The sequence below is a fragment of the Pteropus medius genome, unplaced genomic scaffold, assembly GCF_902729225.1.
Source record: "Pteropus medius unplaced genomic scaffold, Ma_sr-lr_union100, whole genome shotgun sequence".
Classification (NCBI taxonomy): domain Eukaryota; kingdom Metazoa; phylum Chordata; class Mammalia; order Chiroptera; family Pteropodidae; genus Pteropus; species Pteropus medius.
Window position 1 is genome coordinate 1,162,434 of NW_024342466.1, and position 18,961 is coordinate 1,181,394.

At 55.0% G+C, this 18,961-nt stretch overlaps 1 protein-coding gene across 1 annotated transcript; it reads left to right on the forward strand.

Moving 5' to 3' along the window:
- The first annotated feature begins 3,211 nt into the window (after positions 1–3,211).
- Positions 3,212–14,144, forward strand: LOC120601683 (uncharacterized). The gene is made up of 2 exons (XM_039861535.1): positions 3,212–4,755; positions 13,942–14,144. The coding sequence occupies exons 1-2, from the start codon at positions 3,801–3,803 to the stop codon at positions 14,142–14,144; spliced, it is 1,158 nt and encodes a 385-aa protein (XP_039717469.1). The 5' UTR covers positions 3,212–3,800.
- The last annotated feature ends 4,817 nt before the right edge of the window (positions 14,145–18,961 follow it).

Genomic DNA, 18,961 nt, shown 5'->3' on the forward strand with positions numbered 1-18,961 from the left:
TTTAAATAAGACTTACCGGCCCTAGTAACGCTTGAGAAATAATATCGTCATGGAGGATATTTTATAGGCAGCTAGAAATGGCACGGGATGGGGAGGTCGGGGCAGGGTCGTCAGAGGATCTCGTAAACTCGGAACTGGGAGAGCGAAGCCAGCGGCCAGGGTAACAAATGGGGGCGCAGGCAGGGCCGTCCCCTCTCCTGGACCCCCGCCCAGGCCTTCCCTCTCAGAGTCCCTGCAACGCTGAGCTTGGCCTGCTTGCTGCTTGGTTTGGATGTGGCAATGAGATCAACTACAGGCTTTTTTTTAAAGCCAAAATGGTGATATACTCTATATGTTCTGGAAAAATTCAAGAAGGGTGGTCCAGAGGGGCTGGTTTAAAAGGCAGCAGAAAATAAAGCATCGTGCCACCTGAACTTACTACAGTACGATTATTTAAAGGCAGGCCTGGGTTTGTAAAGGGGATTTAGATTTAGATCTCAGAGTGACAGGTTCTGTCTGAGCCTCTGATTCTGTGCATTGGAAGAGCCCATGTGTGCAGGGCGGAGGGGAGAGGGCAGGGGAGAGGCGAGGCTCCCGGGGTTTGCATCCTGGACGGTCAGGGCCAATGCGAAACCCTTAGGATCGATGCAGAAGATCAGTACTTCGGGCGAGAGGCACTGAAAGCTCATGAAGACTCGGGGCCCTGGCTGGGGGAGGTCCCCTCATTCAGTGTCTCGGAAGATCCAGTGTCATCTAAGGTGGATGGAATGGAATCTTCTACTCTGCAGGCTGCATCCTCCTGTGGCTAAGTGTAAAACCTGGGCTGGATTTTAGACACCCAGGCACTATATGGAGGAAACAGTTCCATATTGAGCTCTGAAGGAATGCCATTTTATTTTTTTACCTTGGGCCCTATGAAGGCCTCAGCTAACAAGATGTATTTATCTATCTCATGGGCCAGCTAATTTCATATTAAAATTCATCTCATTTGAAAGTTGCCATGGTCTCAAATAGTGGGAATGGACCCCGGCTAAGTTCAGACCCCTGGGTTCTGGTCCCGCCATTGCCCCAGCCAATCCCCTAACCGACCCCCCAGCCCACCCCCGGCCTCTCCCACCTCTCCCCTTGCCGAGAGTCAGTTTCTCTTCCTACAAGCCGAGTTGGCTTTTAAGTCTGTACAGTGGCAGCTGTAAAATTTTAGACCATTGCCAGATCTTGGTGGTGCTCATCTTTTAGAGTGCTGGGCACAGCATTGTGACCCACGCAATGTCCCCTTCACTGTGTTTTTATGTTAAGTCACATGGCCGCAACTGCATCATTTTTCATGAGTTTGTGAATTTTTGACAGATACCCTGCCTTCTCACTGCTTATTAGCATTACAGTAGGTACCCATCAGATACATATTTGATGAATAAAATAATGGCCTTGGGGAAAGCACCCACCCTCTCTGGGCCTCCCCATCCCCTTAACTCTAGAAACCTCATTCTGGCAAGACGGTTACTGCCTGGCTCTCCTAGAAGTTTGTGGTTCTTGGGTCTTATCAAAGAGGGTGTTTTGTTGAAACTCAAAAGGCAAGGCCATCTGCCCTGGGGTCCCCACTTTGTAGTGAGGACCTGTTAGGGGCACTGCTCCTGAACCCTTGCGTGCTAGCAGCAAGTGGACAGAGCCTAAGACCCTATTGGTGGCATTCGTTGTCCACATAGAGCCAGTTAAGGTGATCTAATGTGTTTTAAAGTGTTTTTTAAAAGACTCTATTTTTAAGGGTATTTTTAGGTTCACAGCCATACCAAGCAGAAGGTACAGGAGTCTCCCACATGACCCCGCCCCACACATGCTCAGCACACCCCGCTGTCGGCATCCCCCTGACCTGATTGGTGTGAACCCACAGTAGCTCGTGATTGTCACCGATGAACCCACAGTGGCTCGTGGTTGTCACCCCAAGTCCATAGTCCACATGAGGGTTCACTCTTGGTGTCGCACATTCTGTGGCTTTGGACAAATGTATGGCGACACGCGTTCATCATTATGGCATCATACAGAGTATTTTTCCTACCCTAAAAATCCTCTGTGCTCTACAGCATCTTTTAAGAAATAAATTGAATCAGCCAGCAGCTTTTCTGATTTATCTCATCAACCCTGAATATTCAATTTCAGTCTGAGGTAAAATCCAGACTTTTTAGGCCACGACTTCCTCCCTAAGGGACCTCAGGACTCGTTGTCGTACTCTTTCAGTGCAGGGAACACAACAGGTGCCCGCGATCACCTGTTAAAGATGAGGGAAGGGGAAAGCAGCCCTTGGGAACAGTCGTGGGGTCCCCGGCCACCACCCAGCCCAGAGCACCGTCCTAGAAACAGCCTAGCAGGGTCACCGGTGCGGTGCCTAGGTCTGCATCAGCTTCCTTAGTGGACACTGTACTTATGACATTTTCCTCCTGAAAGTTAAGCAAACTAAAACACCTCTGTTTAGGACACCCGTGGAGAACTGACCATGGCCTACTACCTGTGACACTGGGGGGGGGGGGCAGGCGATGTCAGGAGCCCCGCCCCGCCTGGTCCCACAGAGCCAGGGGCCGGCCAGCACTCACACAGAGTGCGGGCACACGGCCTCTCAGCTAATCTCGTCCTCAGGAGTGCTCAGAGTTGAGGTGCTTTTTTCTTCAGCTCCATTTTACAGGCATAAAAACGGACATGGCTCGAAGTGGACAAGCATGGCCTGGCGGGCCAGCCTTCATCTCCCTGCCCTTACCGTGTTCTCCTGCCTGCTGTCGGAGTAGCAAGTGCCTGCCTATCCTGAGGCTTTCCCCGTACTTTGCGGTGATCTTAGGGGTTAAACTGCACGTCCTCTTGGGGGGCAGTGCTGTGAACGGCCACCCCCACCTCGGAGCTGCCATCCTCATCCTCTGTCCTCTCCTTCCTGGGAGTGCGCGTGTTCCCATGCGAAGTTGGCGGGTAACAAGGACCTGAGACACCTTTAATAATCCAGGCACTTGAGTCGTGGTCCTCTTCAAACACCAGGGTCAGGAGAGATGCATCCTAACCCCGCAGCGGGTGGGCGAGGTCCTTTATTTTCCTTGTTTATGCAGCCAAGTTCGGAGCTCTGGTGTCCGGTGGGGGTTCAGGCGGGGCGCCAGGCCGCCCTCGGAGGCCCCGGTCCGCGCGGCGGCGATCCAGCCCGGCGCTTAGGCCTGCCCGCGGCCGCGCTCCCGCCGCCGCCGCCGCCGCCGCCGCCGCGCTCCCGGACTCGGCTGGGCTGGGCGCGCGGCCCGCGGTCGCTGCACGTCGGCCCCGCTTGCCCGCCCCGCCCCGGCGCGCATTTCCATTTTAAACCACCGCCAGCCCGTCCCTTGGTCGCGGCCGGCGCAGCTGTCCGCGCATCCCGGGCCCTGGGAGTGGTGCAGGCTCCGGAGCCGCCGAACTGTGCAGAAAAGGCCCGAAGATGCGAGCGGGCCCCGTGCCGTAGACAATGAAGCCGCGGGCGCCGCCGCCCGCCCCGGGCCCTGCGCGTGGCGGCCGCACCTGCCGGCGAGACCGGCCCCGCGCCTGACCGCCCGCCGGCCCTTCCGCCGCTCCGCCCTCCCGCCCCGCCGGCCCATGGCTGGGCGCCCCTGGCCCGGACCCCGCACTCGGGCCGCGCGGCGTACGGGCCGGCGGGCGCTAGGGGCGCCCTCCCGGTAGCTCGAGCCCGGCCCTCGCCGCGCACGGGGGGCGTGGGCCCTCTCCGCGCCTCGCCCGGCGACCTCCCGACCGCGCGTCCCGGCCGGTGGCGCGCTGGCTGCGCCGGGGCCACGGCGGGCGGCGCGGCGGCCGCGGCCCCGGGCGACATGTACCTGCTGGACGGCAGCGGCGAGCCCGCGTCTCCGCCCGCGGACGCGATGCCGCGCGGGACGCCCCCCAGGAAGACCGTCTACCGCATTTCCGTGACCATGGTCAGGAAGGAGCAGCTGGCCGCCTCCGGCCCCGGCGGCCCCGACCCGCGCCCGGCTCGGAGGTTCCGGCCAGCGCGCTCCCCGGACGCGCCCGGGCGGCTGGTGGAGGAGGAGGCTGAGGAGGCGGCGGGCGCCGAGGACCCAGAGGGCTGCGGGCCGCGCGCCTGGGATGTCCGCACCTCCCGCACGCGCAGCACCGGGCACCTGGAACTCGGGCGGCTCCGGCCGTGCGCACGCGGCCCGCGGCCCACCAACCTGGCCGGCAGCCCCCCGGCCGGGGAGCAGGAGCGCCGCTCGCCCGCGCCCGGCAGCCCCGACGTGGAGCGCGCCCGGGCTGCGCCACTACGGCGGAGCCTCAGCTTCAGACACGGGAGCGGGCTCGAGGCGCCGCGGGGCCGGGCCCTGGGCCGCGGGAGACGTCACAGCAGCTCCGGGAACCTGGCCTGGGCGCCGGGCAGCGAGGCCGTCCCGGAGCCCGCGGCCGCCGCCGCGCAGCCTGCCTCGGAGAAGCGCAACACCCTGGACGTGGGCGAGGTGCTGAGCAAGAAGGACGCGCTCTCGGACCTGGAGCGCTGGGAGCGCAGCAAGAGCAAGAACCGCACCCTGGACAACAGCGACCTGCAGCGGCTGGAGCGCGCGCGGGCGGCGGCCGCCGGCCCCGGCGCGGCCTCGGAGCACCGGCTGCTGCGCTTCTTCAGCGGCATCTTCGCGCGCAGGGACGGCGCGCTGGGCGGCGGGCCCTCCCCGAGGAGCGGCCCCTCGCGGCCGCGCGGCTACTTCAGCTTGCGGCGCGCCCCGACCGACGCGCACTCGTCCAGCGCCGAGAGCACCGACGGGTCTCCGCGCAGAGGTGGGCAGCGCAGCCGGGGCGGGAGGGCAGCGGTGGGGACCGGCCCGGCCGCGCCGCGGGCCCGCCGAGCAGAGCGCGCTGGGACTTGGGAGCAGCTGAGGGACCTGCCCTCCCAAGTCGCCGGCCGGCGCGTGGCCACGCCGGATGTGAACTCGGGTGCAGCGCCTTCCCCGGGTGCAACTGTGGCGGTCGGCGCTTTCTCCGCGGCCCGGCTCCTGGCTGTGTGTGGTGGCGTCTTTCAGGGTGCGTGACCTCAGCCACTAAGAGCCTGTCTGGGGGGCGACCGCCTTGCCGAGTGGTGCCTTTTTCCCGCCGGTGCTGGCGCAGCCTTCTCCAGCAGCAGGCCCGTGAGCTCGCTGCTGCGCTGCGCCCTTGCCGGCTGTGAGAGCTACCCGTGGCCCCCCAGGGAGCCGGCCTTGGGCCCTGAAGCTGCCGCACAGGTGGCGCGGCCTGGCCGGAGAAGCAGCTCTCGCCTCGGTGCATTTCCTCCTCCACCCCCAAGCCTAGGCGCTTCCATGATGTACTGTGGGTGCTGTGGTGTGGCCTCAGCTGATTCGCCTGCTTTCACGTGTAAGGACAGTTCCTCCCAGTGGTCAGGTACGAGGCCTCTCCCCAGGCCTTCCTGCCAAGCGGTACCTATGAGGGGAGCAAGCCAGGGAGGTGCTTCTGTTTCCTGGCGGAGCATCCTAGCCTACAGGCCGGGATGTCACAGCTCACTGCCTGTACTGACATCTCAGTTCTCTGTTCTCTTAAGCTTTCTGTCAGGGACCGTGCAGGGACCAAGGCAGATGTAATATATTCTTTGCAAGAATCAGGTAGCCTCTGGTAGTGTTTGAGAGTCAGAATCCTCCAGAACCTGTAAAACACAGACCCCATTTCTTTACATGCCTGGGCATCACTCTATAGGAAGAGGCTGGGCTGTGGGGCCAGATTGTTACACCCTACTGACTGGGGAAGGGTGGGGAGGCACCTACAGATCTGGTCCCCATGCATCTCACCCCTGAAGTCATTAGTAATGTCCCTTATGCTGATTACCACAGCCGTGCTGCTGCTGGCAGTGACGCTGTGGCCGGAGCTCTGCGGTGTGGGCGTCTGATTAGAGACTTTCAGCTGCTAACTCTCCACCCTGAGAGAGCATCCGCCCTCCCGGACTTCACCTGCTACCTGACTGCCCGGCTGCATCATGTTAAAGCCAGCTGATGCAGAGTAATCGCTGCCCTCGCTTTAGTATTTTTAAGGTAAACTGAAGACAGACGGCGCCACGTTCTGATACGCTTCTAAGGATCTTACGGCTGTGAGAGACTATCTGAAACCGAGCAGTCGAATGTGCGGTTATGTTAAATCTTATTTTTTTTTTTCTTAACGATGCCGTATAAGGTTACTTCTTGCCAGGCTGGCACTAGTTTAACTTGCAGTACACGTCTTGTGTTTTAACCCACCTTGGAATTCCTGCCTTAGAAAGCGTCGCGTTTGACTCCAGCCATTACCCCTTGCCCTCCTGCATGCTCTGAAAATATTAAATGATGTGAATTCCTTTGTGAAAACCTCTTTTCGCATGAAGTTGCTCCTTCCATCATTTGAGTTCAGTGGGAATTCTGATAGGCAGGTCCCCGTCCCCCCTCTAAGAGCAGGCTTGCATCTTCGCTCTCGTGAGCTTTGTAGAGAATAGCAATTAGCCCCCCCGGGTTCCGGACAAGTGCGCATCACAGAGGCGGAGGGAGGATGGCTGCTGTGATCCGGTTGAAGGCGGTACCTATCGTCCAAGCTAAAAGCATTCCGTGGTTGTGTATTTCCTCTTAGTCAGATGGAGTGATACCGTATTTGGAATGGTGAAGGTGCGAAGTGCATTGGGATTTTTCTCTTGAGGGCCGTATCAGATGATAATAGTAATAATTGTGATAGTGCTTGGTTGGTTTGTCCCCTGTGCCCAGTCTTTCTCAGGCCGGCATTATTTTGGTCTGAGGCATGACACCAGTGTCGTGGGTCGTGTAGGAAAACTGAGTGTTGACGCGCTCGTTACAGTGCATTAGGGTATAGCGCTCATAGTCAGAACTGTAGGGCCTTGGTTCTGAAGTTCTGGGTAATCACAAAAAAGGCTACCTTTTTCACCTGCCTTTGGCCAAAATGCCTGAAATGTCACAGTTCTTCCTTCAGGTGTTTATAAAGCCAGTGTCCTTACAGGTAAAAGGCGCAGCCCCCACAGCTGTCGGGTCTTCTCATTTTATTGTATACTTTTCTGCTTTTTATATATTTGCTTTCTATGACATAGGTCTTTTAGAATTTAGGTACTGTTTAAACGAGGTTTTGAATTGAGGGTAAAATTCTCTAAGGTAGAATTCAGATGTGGGAAGTAGGGCGGGGAAGCACAGGCTCGTTTCCGTGTAAATGTCGGTGGGGCGATGGTCCCTAAGGCCTTGCCCAAAGCGTGGAGACAGGTGGGTGTGCAGGGCTTAGGAAATGTGGATTTTAGCAAGGTAACGTGGCGCATGTTACAGAACATTGCCTGTGAGGTCCAGCGGCACCCTGTCCTCAGACACTAAGAATTTGTAGCAAAGTCTGAGATATTCACACTCTATGTGATAACATTCAGTGTTTTGGCACCAAGAGTCTGCTAGACATTTGTGAATAAAGCTTCCATTTTCGGACCTTTATGGGTTTCAGAATTACAGATAAGCTCTGCGGGCCAGTGTAACGGGATGACTATTACAAAGAGCAGCTCTAGCTTTAAGTCTTGGCCACGGGGCATTAAAATTTGACATTCTCTTGAGTCCTCGGGAAATTGGAGACTTGTCATCGGCGAGGGCTTCCCTTTTGTTAGGCTCTTTCAGCTGGTACATTTTTAAAACGACTATAAGAGAACTTTAAAGGATTGTTTAAGTAATTGTTACACTAAATGGTTTAAATGTTTTGCTTGGCTTCTTAGAGTCATTTGCCTGGTCTTAGACAAGGTTCCCATGCTGTTAGGGAAGCGAGATGGTTAGAGCCTTATTTTAAAACACGGGCTCCCACATCAGTACCTGTGGTTTTCCTGGATTCTTAAGGCCTCCTAGTGGAAGGCTCGAAGTGCCTGCCTCTGTAGGATGCTTCCCTTGTACTTCGTAATCCTTGTTGGTCGCCATCTGTTTAGGCTCTTCCTTCCCCCTGATGTGTGGCAGTCTCTTCCCAGAGACCCATAGTAGCTCCCTCCCTATAAGGTTCATTCCTATTGTGGAGCTTCAGAACAAGTCAGAGAGGCCCCTATGTCAAATCAAGGGCAGTTTCCTGTCACCTGATAGGCATGTATTAAGGCAGTCTGTTGACAAAGAAAGATCCGATAAATGATTAATTACATTGTAGGGTGTCACTTTCTGGCACACTCTCTCTTCATCCCAGCCAGCCTGCTAACAGTCCTTTTGGACCCAGCCACAGGCAACGCCAGCCCAGAGCCGCACGTGTGTCTGTAGGGTGTCCTATAGCTGTCCGGGAGGATTGATTACAGCAATAAAGTGATTCATTGATAGTCCTGACTGAGGTTATTAGCTTTTTAGATTAGTAATTTACAACTGCTTTTTGACAGCACATTTTTACGAGTGGCTTTGTTCTTTAATTTCTGATTCCCTTGATTGTTATCGTTCAATTTCTATAGCATGATAGACTGTTTTATATAGTTTCAAAAAAAAAAAAGCAGTGGAGAGAGGAAGAAGCAATTAAATAAAATCACTGAAATAACTTGATACATCTTTATTTTTAAACTTGTTAGTGACAAGGACAGCCTGAATTTTAAAGAAACAGTGTAACTCAGCTTCTCATCTGAAACATTTTGAACTAATTACATACTCAGTGTTTAGGAATTCACTTACTTTTTATAAATGACTCCAGATCGCAATTTAGGACACCCAGGGTTTTTTTCTTAAGGTTGCATTGCTCTCCTGGAGACAGAGTGGCCACTCTGGGTGCTGGCAGAGCTGCCCCAAGGTCAGCACTGGCCTGGTCAGCCATGGCCAGGCACGTGAGGCTTGGCCTCTGTTTTGCTGTGTTTATTTTCCAAAGTTGGAGCCCATGTTTCGGCTTAATCACCTGTTTGCATCTTTCTTCATGTCAGCCTGGGCTTGGAATATCCTGCCGCCAAAGGAATGTCCAAAAATGCATCTGCTGAAGGGATCCCTCAGTTTAAACAAAAGCCCCTTGCAGCAACCCGGCTGGTTATACAGTGAACAAATACCTTTTGGTTGGAAGTGTGAGCCCGCTCTACAGCATTGCTACTTTTCCCCCCTTTTAGTTGTCTTGTTTTTCTATCGCATTAGCGGACATTTATTGAGTTTCTCTGGTGTATTCAGCAGGAACAGGGAGCAGTTCCTCTCTTCAGAGGTCAGTAGCTTCCTGGGGGAGATGGAGAAGGTCCAGTGAATCATGGCTTCGTGGTGTACTGAGGGGAAGGTACGACTGTTCTCTGCAAGCGTACCGCCGTTAGAGCACTAACTGATCTCAGTGTGAAACGGCTTCTCCGTGTCTGCCGGTTCTAACTGTAGGTTCCTCCAGGGCACGAAGCCTATGTTATTTCTGTCTGTTCTGCGCAGTTAAGAGCATTGTGCTTGGCTTGTAGGCTTTCGATAAATGTTTGTGGGAAGAATTAATGCAGGGACTGGGGGACAGAAACAAGGCAGCGAATGTCCTTGAGTGGGAGGAGTTAATGAAGGCCTCCCAGAGGGATAAAACTATTTGGGTCTTGCAGGGTCAGTAGAAGTTTACTGGGAGGCACAGGGGAGATTCTCTACCGGCAAGTTGGTCGGGATTTCTGTAGTTAGCCCCTCAGAAATCATTCCTGTTCCCCAGATCTGTGATTAATGCCAACATCAGCGTTAAAAAGGGTGTTATGGTTTCCATAATGAGCTTTTAAAAAAAAATTTTTTTTGGCATGAGATTTCTCTTTTTAATAGGCTATTGTTGTTCTTTCTTTTTTTTTCTGGAATGATTTGAAACAGTTCTATCAATTTAAAATGATGTCATGAGTGAAGTCATGAAAAAAATGGTTTTATTTAAGAGTGATTGAGACGAAGTATGTACAGCTGCAGTTACATCCCCAGGTGATAAACAGAAGTGGTATTAGGATGAGCAGATGAGCGGAAGGAAGGGAGGTTTGTTGTCTTAGTTTTCGCCTGCTGCCGCCACCGTTCAGGTCTAGGCTCCGTTGAGCCCAAGTTAGAGTGAACCGTGGCGTTGCTATTATTGACTTGTTTATAGGTACCAGCCTTAGAAATCCTATTTCTCACATATTTCGGTTGATACAGGCGTTTGTCCATTCTCTTTCCTCCAGTTAATTTACTTCAGACGTTATTGTAGATGCTCATAAAATGTGGGCGCATGCTTATTCATTTGGTGAGTTTTAATTCATACGTGGTTCTTGGCCCCTTTTTTTGTATAATCTCCTGTTATTTTTGTTTTTGTCATTGGCTTTCAGTTCTAACATCCCTGATGGATCTAACGACTCAGAAAGCCTATGAACATGTGCTTCCGCGGGTCGGAAGTTGGGAGGACTCTTCACTCCTTCGGTACCAGGGTGTACCGGCCGGAGGCGTGAGAAAGGGTCACTTGGCTTCTCCTTATCTAATACGTGAAGATAGTTTTAAGAGGCGCGTTTTGGTTGGTAGGAGAGGGGGAAGCGAGGGTTATGTTCTCATCCAGCCCTTGCTGGGGGTGGTACCCAGCGGTAATCTGTTGGCGCTGTGAGCATCAGGTCCAGGGTTTTGCGTGTGGTCGTGAGCTGATTTCCATCAACACCCAGGGCCTCCCCTTCATTCAGTAGACTGACTGTCTTTGGGTACCAGTGGGATACAGATTCCTTTGAGTGGATGTCCATTTATTTGAGACGGTTGTCAAAAGGAATCTCGTGTCCTCCCAGCCCCATGCCCTCTGTGCCTGTCATGGCAAGGGCTTCTTTAAGCTGTCCTGCTGACTGTCAGGCACTCGAGAACTGCCTCCACAAACAGTGCCACGAGCTGTTCTGATGCAGCCCATGCCACCTCTAGTTCGGACGCCAGATCAGACTTACTCAGGTGCCACCTCTTCAGTTGATGGGGGTATGGGACGGTGGATGTTTATCCAGTTTGTACACCCTTCCCGCTCCAATTAGCAAGGGCTTTAAAATGATAGAAAAACCGCATGGTCTGTAAAATACCAAAGTACAAGAAACAGGATTTTGGATTTAGGGGTGCGTATTTATAACTTGCTTTCCTGTGACTCAAGTCCTGCTGCCTCAGAACCTGGCATAGTTACTCGTGGCATGGTGGACCCGAGCTAGGCTGGTCCTTTGGGGCCACATGGCTCATTGGTGGCTCCTTGGATCTTACTGTCTTGCTTATTTTAGTTCTCGAAGTCGAATCCCAACAGCCTGAAGAGGAGATGCCTAATCTGCTTTCCTGATGGAAGAATGTGGAAGCCAAGATCATTGAAGACGCTGGGGATTTTTAATTTGAAAGGGAAGCCTGAGAGCACGTAGACATATGAAGGACCCGGTGGTCAGTACCAGTACACAGGCGAAGGGGTTTGGGCTTGATTAGGAAGTCCCTGCTCACAGGCCGAGCCGTCACACTTTGGAGTAGCCTGCCTCCTTGGTGGCGAGTTTCTTGTCGCTAGAGGCTGGCTGTCAAGCAAGGCTAGCTGGGAAGTTTGGGAGGTGTGGTGTTTGTCATGCAGAGGCTCAGAATCGAGGGTCTTAAGGGCCTGTTCTCATTTTTAAGTCCTAGAGTTCTCTGAGGATCTAGAACTTTGATGATTTTTGCGCCGGGTCTTCTGTCAGCATGTGGCTTTCTCCCAAACTCAAGGGAAGGGAGATGTTTTTGTAATTTCTTTGGCTGGTCCTCCTGCCCCTCTTCCACTTGTGACTCCTGCTTTATTTTGCTGACTAATCCGAGACTTATTAAGAGTTCTATCTGCCAGCTTGAAACCATCCCCTCTGCCCCCACAAAGCTAGTGTTGGGCCATCGAGCCCTGCGCGATACCGATGCCATTTGTCCCCCTGGCATCAAGGTGTCCGAGAGTGACCTTAATCTGATTCTCTCTCAGCCTTTGCTCCTTTCTTGCTTTCTCTTAGTGCTTTGAGTATTACAGCGATGGCGGCAGGAAAGAGCATGCTTCTGTTTCTTGTGGGGGGCTTAAGTCGCCACGTGCAGTGGGGTTCGTCTTGGCTGCAGCACTCAGGCTGGCACGGCGCCGGAGGAGTCCCCGAACCTCCCTGAGTGGCATCTGCCTCCTTCCTTTCACCGTTGCCGATTCTCCAGAAGGCGGGCTGTGACGGTGAACGCTGCCGCTCCGCTCCGCAGCCTGCCAGCGTGGCCACACTGCCCTGCGTGACCCTGCTCATCCCTTCCTCCTGGAGGGCTGGCGGCCAGAGCACGTGCCTGAAGGAAGACCCCCACCTGTCGCGAACGGTGACTGGCGCCCCGCGGGGTGGGTCACTTGCAGCCTTCAGAGCGATAAGCATCGATAGGGTGTATGTGTCGTTCGTTCAGAGAAGTGAGCGCAGTAGAGGTCACGGGCGACATTCCTGTCATCGTCAGATATTTAGATTTTCTAATAGTGGTACAGGTGGTGGCATCGGGCCTGTGTCAGTCTCAAGACAGCGTTTGACGCCCTTGTATGTGAAGTACAGTGGTCCCCCCGATGCACCGGGACAGGTTCCAAGACCCTCAGCGGATGCCTGAGACCGCAGGTAGCACCGAATCCTGTGGATGCTGTGTTTTCCTGCACGTGCACACCCGCCTTAACGTTAGGTTTATAACTTAGGCAGGGAAGAGATTCCAGCACGTCCCAGGCTGGCACGAGACCCCCAGGCTATGCAGACCGCCAGGCAGTTTGAAAGGCAGGAATCGTTTACGCGTGGAGCTCTCCGTTTTATATTTTCGGGCCACGGTTGACCGCTGGTAGCCAAAACCAGGGCAGGCGAAACCGTGGGTGGGACCACTGTGCTCCTGCCTGAGATAAAAGCACTGTGACCTGCCCGTTTAAGGCTGTCACAGGACTTGTTCCTTATTGCTGCCGAGAAGTTACCCTGTGACAGGCACTGCAGGTTTACACCCCAGAGGCCAGAGGGCGGGGCACTGGCCTCATGGCCAGACCTCCTCGTAGGGACCGGGCCCCTAAGACTGAAGAGTGGGAGTTGACTATTTACTCACGTAAGGTCGGGGAAATCTGCTTCGTCAGTGGAAAGGGGCTCAAATGTTGAAGACACTGGGCAGCTCTGAGCAGGGTTTGGGGCTGCGCGGTGTCTGTGGCCGAGGCGCCGGGCCTGAGCCCACTGGGGGTCGAGCGTGAACGCCGGTGTCGAGGGGTCAGGGCCCAGCAGCCCCCTCTGGTGGCCCCACCCTCGGGAGTGCCTCTGGGCCTGTCCCTTTGGACCTGGCTTGGTAAAAGGATGTGTGACCTTTCCCCCTCCCCCCATGCCTGTTCTGCGGCTCTCTCTGGGCCAGTGGAAGGGGACCCAGGTGGCCTCTTGAAGTCGTGCAGAGGGGCACCGAGCGTGGAAGGCTGCCTCCCTTGGTCTTGCAGGGCAGCAGGTGGCATGTTTTGGGCTGGACTGGACTCACGCAGTGCATCTTCCGGGAGCATCCTGGCACGTGTGCCCATCGCTCACACCTCACCTTGTCGGAACGTTTGTTCTGACTGTTCTTAGGCAGAGTGTCATCTTCAGGAAGAGTGCTGGGGGCCCCAGAGGCTCTGCTCAGAATCACACCCCACCAGTTAGGGGGTCACCCTGGGCGCGCTTACCCATTGTGCACCTGGGCTGCCAGCAAGCCGGGGAGGGCTGTCAGGTGAGATGGCCATGCCCACGGCCGCAGCTCAGAATGCAGCCGGCTGGGCTGTTCCGACCTGTCGGCCAGTCAGTTCGGTCTCCTCTTTGATGAGTTTCGGTCCTTTTCCACTCATCACGACCCTTCCAGGTGCCTCCCCCAGGTAGGCAGCACCCACGGTCACATGGGCTTTGCCCACCTGTCCTTACATTAGAGTCTCAAGTGTGTGGCACAACGGTGAGTGTGGAGTGCCTCGAGGTATGACGTCGTTATCCTAATTTTTACATCAGCTGTTAGCGTTGGCCGGCACTTACTGGGCAGCGTGCCTGACTCTGGCGGGTCATTGACCCTTAAGAGTAGATTATTAATAGAGGAACTGGTTCAGAATTAGAGTATCGGTGAAACGCATTGTTTCCCACAGGTGACTGCATCCGGTCGCGTCCAGCAGAGGGTCTGATTCAGTCGCATGGTTTACGCTGCGATGCTGCTGTTTTCATAAAGGCACATAACAACACGGGCGTCGTGAAGGCCTTTCCAGCTGCTGGCAGAATCAGGCCGTCTCAGATCTTCCTTTCCAAGCCGGTCGCGAGCCCCTGCCCTGTGGCTGAGGAGGAGGCATTTTGAATAACCGTCTCCTTCTGACTCTGACCCCTCACCATGAAAGGTCAGGTAGGTGGGGCTGGTAATGGCCTCCACTGGCTTCAGCTTCCCCGCGTCCAGCGAAGTGATGAACCCCAGCCGTAAAAGTGAGCATAATCCTCAACCAAGAGTCTGGGCGTTCGCCGTCAAATAAAATTTGCTTTCCCGGGGCAGTTAATTTTCTAGGTGGCGGGAGACTTCTGTGGCATTTCCGTCTTTAAGGTCTTAAGACAGACATTGGTCCTCAGAAGGAGATTGCGTTCCCAGGTTCTGTCCGGCGATAGTTTTGGGTTCAGGGTTCAGCCTTACTGGGAGGCACGTGGGGACCAACACCTTTTATGCCCAGGGATTTTGTCCCCAGGCCGCCGGCCTTGAGACATGGCTTTGATTTGTAGTAAATGTGGATTTGGGGTGATAATATGATGTGCGTATCTAATGTCACATCAGTCCAGAAAAGGTCACCCAACCCCGTAGAGGATTTTTATGAGTTTTTTTGAACCAAACTGATGACATACGCAGGGGAGCAAGATCTCAGATGCCCCCCAGAGTGGCAGCTTTGCAGCTGCTTTGACGCATCTGAGATTAAGGAGGGTCTGTGAGGGAGATGGCGTGGAGGCGGGGCAGGCCAGGCTGGGGTGCTTTGCAGGGCAGCCAACGAGGGCGTCTGCTGTCTTGAGGCTGGTTCCTCAAAGACATGGGAACCAAGATGCCCAGAAACAGCGGACAGGGCTGCTTAAGGCGAAGATGACCTTCTACTAAGGAAGTTGTGTCTGGGCCTGCCCGCCCAGCGCGACCTGCCCGGTTAGGGGTTTGTGATCAGATCACCCTGTGAGGTCACTTTCCATAGAACCTTTTTTTTTTTTCATCTACAAAATGCATTTCGGGTGAGTTTCCAAACTTAGATGTACCTGATGGCCATCAGTGATAATTTTATTACACACGCAGATAAAATTGCATTATACCAGGTGACCGGTGCTTGAAACAAAGATGGTTCGTGTAGATGACCCATCAGCTTTCCATTTTGCCTGTTTCCAAAACAAACAGGAATGTTCTCGTCATTCCCGGGGCGTGGCCTGGGATTCATTAGGGACATTTGCAGACTCCGGCGAAGTCAGGACGATGTAAATCATTCAGCGTTTGCGGGAAAGGCACCCCCTTCTCGAGCTGAGGCTCCCTGCGGTTGGGCGCCGTGTCTGGATTTCTTCCCCTCTCCCGCTCCGCTCGGACCAGCAGGGCTGAGCTTTCCGTCTGACCTTCCGGGTCTGTAGACAGTCGGGATGTTTGTTCTTTGGGTGTCTGTCAGGTGCCTCCGTGTGCCCGTTGGAGTTGTGGGATGTATTTGTGGAGCGCTTGTCCTTCAGTCTCCCAGAGTCAGCAGGGGTCCCATCCGTTCATATTGCCAGCCCCTCTGCATCCAGCACACTTCTGGAACTTTCCGCCTCTCTCCTGCGGGTGCAGGCTGCCGTGAGAAAGGTCGGGTTCCGCCAGGCCAGGCGCCGGGCTCCGCTGGAATGGGGTTGGTGGAGCATTTCCAGTTTCCGGGAGATACAGGGGTCCGGGTCCTCCCTTATGTAGGATCTTTGTCATGCTCACGTGCACAGTGGCTCATGCCTTTGTGACCAGAGCAAGGATCCGCTGGTTCCCGCCCGGGATCCGATCTTTATTTCAGGGGACAGCGTCCTCCAGGGAGCCCAGATGTGAGCCGCAGCCACTCGTGGTGGACGGAGTGAGCTCCAGCCGGGAGACGGCTCGGGCCTGCCCCGCGGCCCGGTCCTGCAGCCAGCAAGCTGCTATTTGAGGAAAGGACATGATCGTGCCTATTTTTAGGCCGGTCTCGTTGCCGCGTCACAGAAAGGCGGTCACAGGAGCAGCAGCAGCCGCCACACCTAGGTGATGCTTGCCAGGCTGGGCGCCAGTGCAAGCCTGTGTCCATTCACTGGTTCCAGTGACAGCCATGTGCAGTGGATTATCGTCCCACTGATCAGTAGGATTAATTGGCTGCGTAGAGAGAGGTATCTAATAGAGATCTATAGACAGAGTGGCAGATTAAGAAATAAGCCAGGAGCTCCAAGGCCCACCGCAAACTGGCCGGTCGCAGGTGGAGCCTCTGCTCACCCGCCCCGTCCCTCCCACAGTGATGGACGTCTGCACGGCTCCCCCTGCTTCACGGTTCCCCCCACAGGGCACTTGCAGGCCCATGTCATCGGCATGGTCTCCTGCGTGCGCGTGCGCCGTGCATCTGGTCACACCCGTGGGGACCGGGCCGGCAGGGCTGAGGCCGTGCTGTCTGAGCAGACGGGCAGCGAGCTCACGTTTCGCACCCCAGCCTGGGCGTCTTGGAGCTGAGATGCCAGGCTGGGTATTTCGCTCTCCGGGTTGCATTGAGCACTCAAGGACACTTAGTGGCATCGGCACTGTTTCCAAACATGCTTCTGCTGTTTGCTTTCCCCGGACTAATTTTATGTGATGGCAAATTTGTCTAATGGCTGCATACGTTTGATGAAAATAACATTACAGTGAATGCATGGGCGACTGGAAGCCACTGGCTCCCGCTGCTTGCTCACTGGTTCCCATGCAGTGTTGACACATGTCCCCTCTCCCCAGTCACCGGTGGGTCCGGGGACGCGCCTGCTCTCTTGTCCTTAGACCGGGAGGGACCTTCCTTCCTGACTCACGCCTGGGGCCAGTGCAGTGACCTCACTGTCACTGTTCAGAGGACACATTTCTACAACAAACGGCCCCGGAATGGGACTGTGACCCCCATCCCACCCTTTCGGAGGCGAAAGTAGCTCCTGGCCATTTAAAGGCATCACAGGCACCCTGGCCTCCCTCCTTCCCTCTCGAGGTTACATTCTGTTACCGAGACGAAGCCCAAACTGGAGCGTTTGGTAGCGTGCGTTTGAAACATCTAGAGGATGTTACAGTTTAAAATAGAAATGATAACCAAGAAGCAAAACGTGGTTTATTCTTGACCAGGAGGGTGGGCAGCAGAACGGCCTCAGCGGGCACAGACATTCCTTTGTCACTTCCGTCCGCAGGACTGTGTGTGGCCAGGCGGCCAGATCTCGGGGAGAGACCCTGCCTCCCCACCGCGTACGCCCGTCAGCTCGGGCTGGGTGCAGAGTCTTGCATTTCTGTGGCTCTTGCAGTATCTTTGGGTGAAGCGATTGTGTTTTTTCTTCGCTCCTGAGTTTTCCTGTCCCCCCCTCCAGTCCAGTCTTGCACTGGTTTCAAGAAGTCCAAATCAGTGGTTTTATTTTCAGAGTTCTAAATCTGGCCGTGCAGGCATGTGGAGTCTGGGCCTGAGGGTTTGGCGTGGGTTCCTGGCTGACGCTTTAAATATGCCACAGTCTTCTTGGAAGTCACTCCCGGTTTTTCTCTGATTAGGCTGCGAGCTGCCGGTCTCAGAGCACTCAGGTTAGTGTGCCAGAGCCCTGGGGGTTGTTTACTAGAAGATCCCACTCCTCCCTCCAGATTTTATTCCCTGGGCCAGGCAGGGCCCAGGGCTGTCCGCCTCTCTCTGAGGGACCTGGGCTCCGGGGACTGGATACCAGGACCTTCTCTCCCTTCACAGCACGTGCTGCTGGGCTCTGCTCCTGGCCACAGGGCTGTCTCGTGGGAAGGGCCAGTGTCTGTGCAGATGGACACCGTCCATCAAGGAGAGAAAGGGGGGCTTTTTCAGGGCTATATTTGCCAGTGATGTACTCTCAGAGGTGGGAATGTTGGCACATTGCCGTTGCAATAAGCAAAAGCAAGTTTAACACATCTCCAGAATCTGCTTACGACCTCAAGGATAATCGTTTGGGATGGGCCAGCATGCGGCGGGGGTCCGGGGAGTCCGGCTGGCTTTGATTGACCTCTTTCCCCTCCCTCCTCTGCCGCATAGCCCCACTGGGCCTTACACACCCATGGATATGTAAGGTCACTCGTGGATGTGACCACAGCAAGGTCACATGTCCACAAGGACTGCACCTGTTTCTGGGGGTTCGCATCCTCAGAGACCTCAAGGGGAGAGAGCCAGGTGTCTTGCTCTGGGGCCCGCGGCTCCCTTCCCTTCCTTCCTTCCTTCCTTGTCCTCAGTGTGACTTCCTCGACCCTGCCTGCACCCACCCACTGCGATGCAGCACTGACCAGGCTTGGGCACAGTGGCCGATGATATCCAGAGAACTTGGAGGCAAGGTGGAGATGCAGAATTAAGTTTCCTAGAAACAAGCTTGAGACATGTGGGAAACTTTTCAAAGAAAGCACCTCGAGATAGCTAGTTACTTAGTTGCAAGATTGAGTTACCAAAATCGTACGGCGTTCTTCAGAGGATGGAAATCGTTTAAACGGAGTAAGGTCAGACACCAAGCATGCACAGTGAGTCTGATTTTGACTGTCCATCCAAGGGGCTTTTGTAGAAGGCATTTTATGTATCCAAAGCCGGAAATGGAGGGGACCTCCTGGCAGGCACCCCATGGGGACCAGTTCCCATGTGCTCAGTGATCAGTAAGGCTAGGTGGGTGTAGACTCCTCCATGGAGGCACACCTCGCACCCCACACGCTCCTCTGGCCCCTCTCCCACACCAGAACGTGGCACCCACCTTCCTTCTGCCCCTCGGCCGGAGGACACCTGCCCTTCTCTTCCCGAATCTGGTCCCTTGGCTGTTCTGGGGGTACCACCTTTCCCCTCCCCCTCCCAGCTCCTCCCCTCCCTCCACCCCTTCCTTTCTCCCATCTGCTTTCCTTCTTCCATACCTAAGATCGCTTGCTCAGCTGCCCTCCTGGCCTGGGCACTGCCCCCCTGCCTGCCTGTGTCCCCC

Excerpts from the sequence above, each read along its gene's own strand:
- LOC120601683 (XM_039861535.1), top strand. The coding sequence starts at position 3,801 with ATGTACCTGCTGGACGGCAGCGGCGAGCCCGCGTCTCCGCCCGCGGAC. Across the intron at positions 4,756-13,941 it reads CGACGGGTCTCCGCGCAGAG|GTGACTGCATCCGGTCGCGT; the intron begins GTGGGCAGCGCA and ends TGTTTCCCACAG.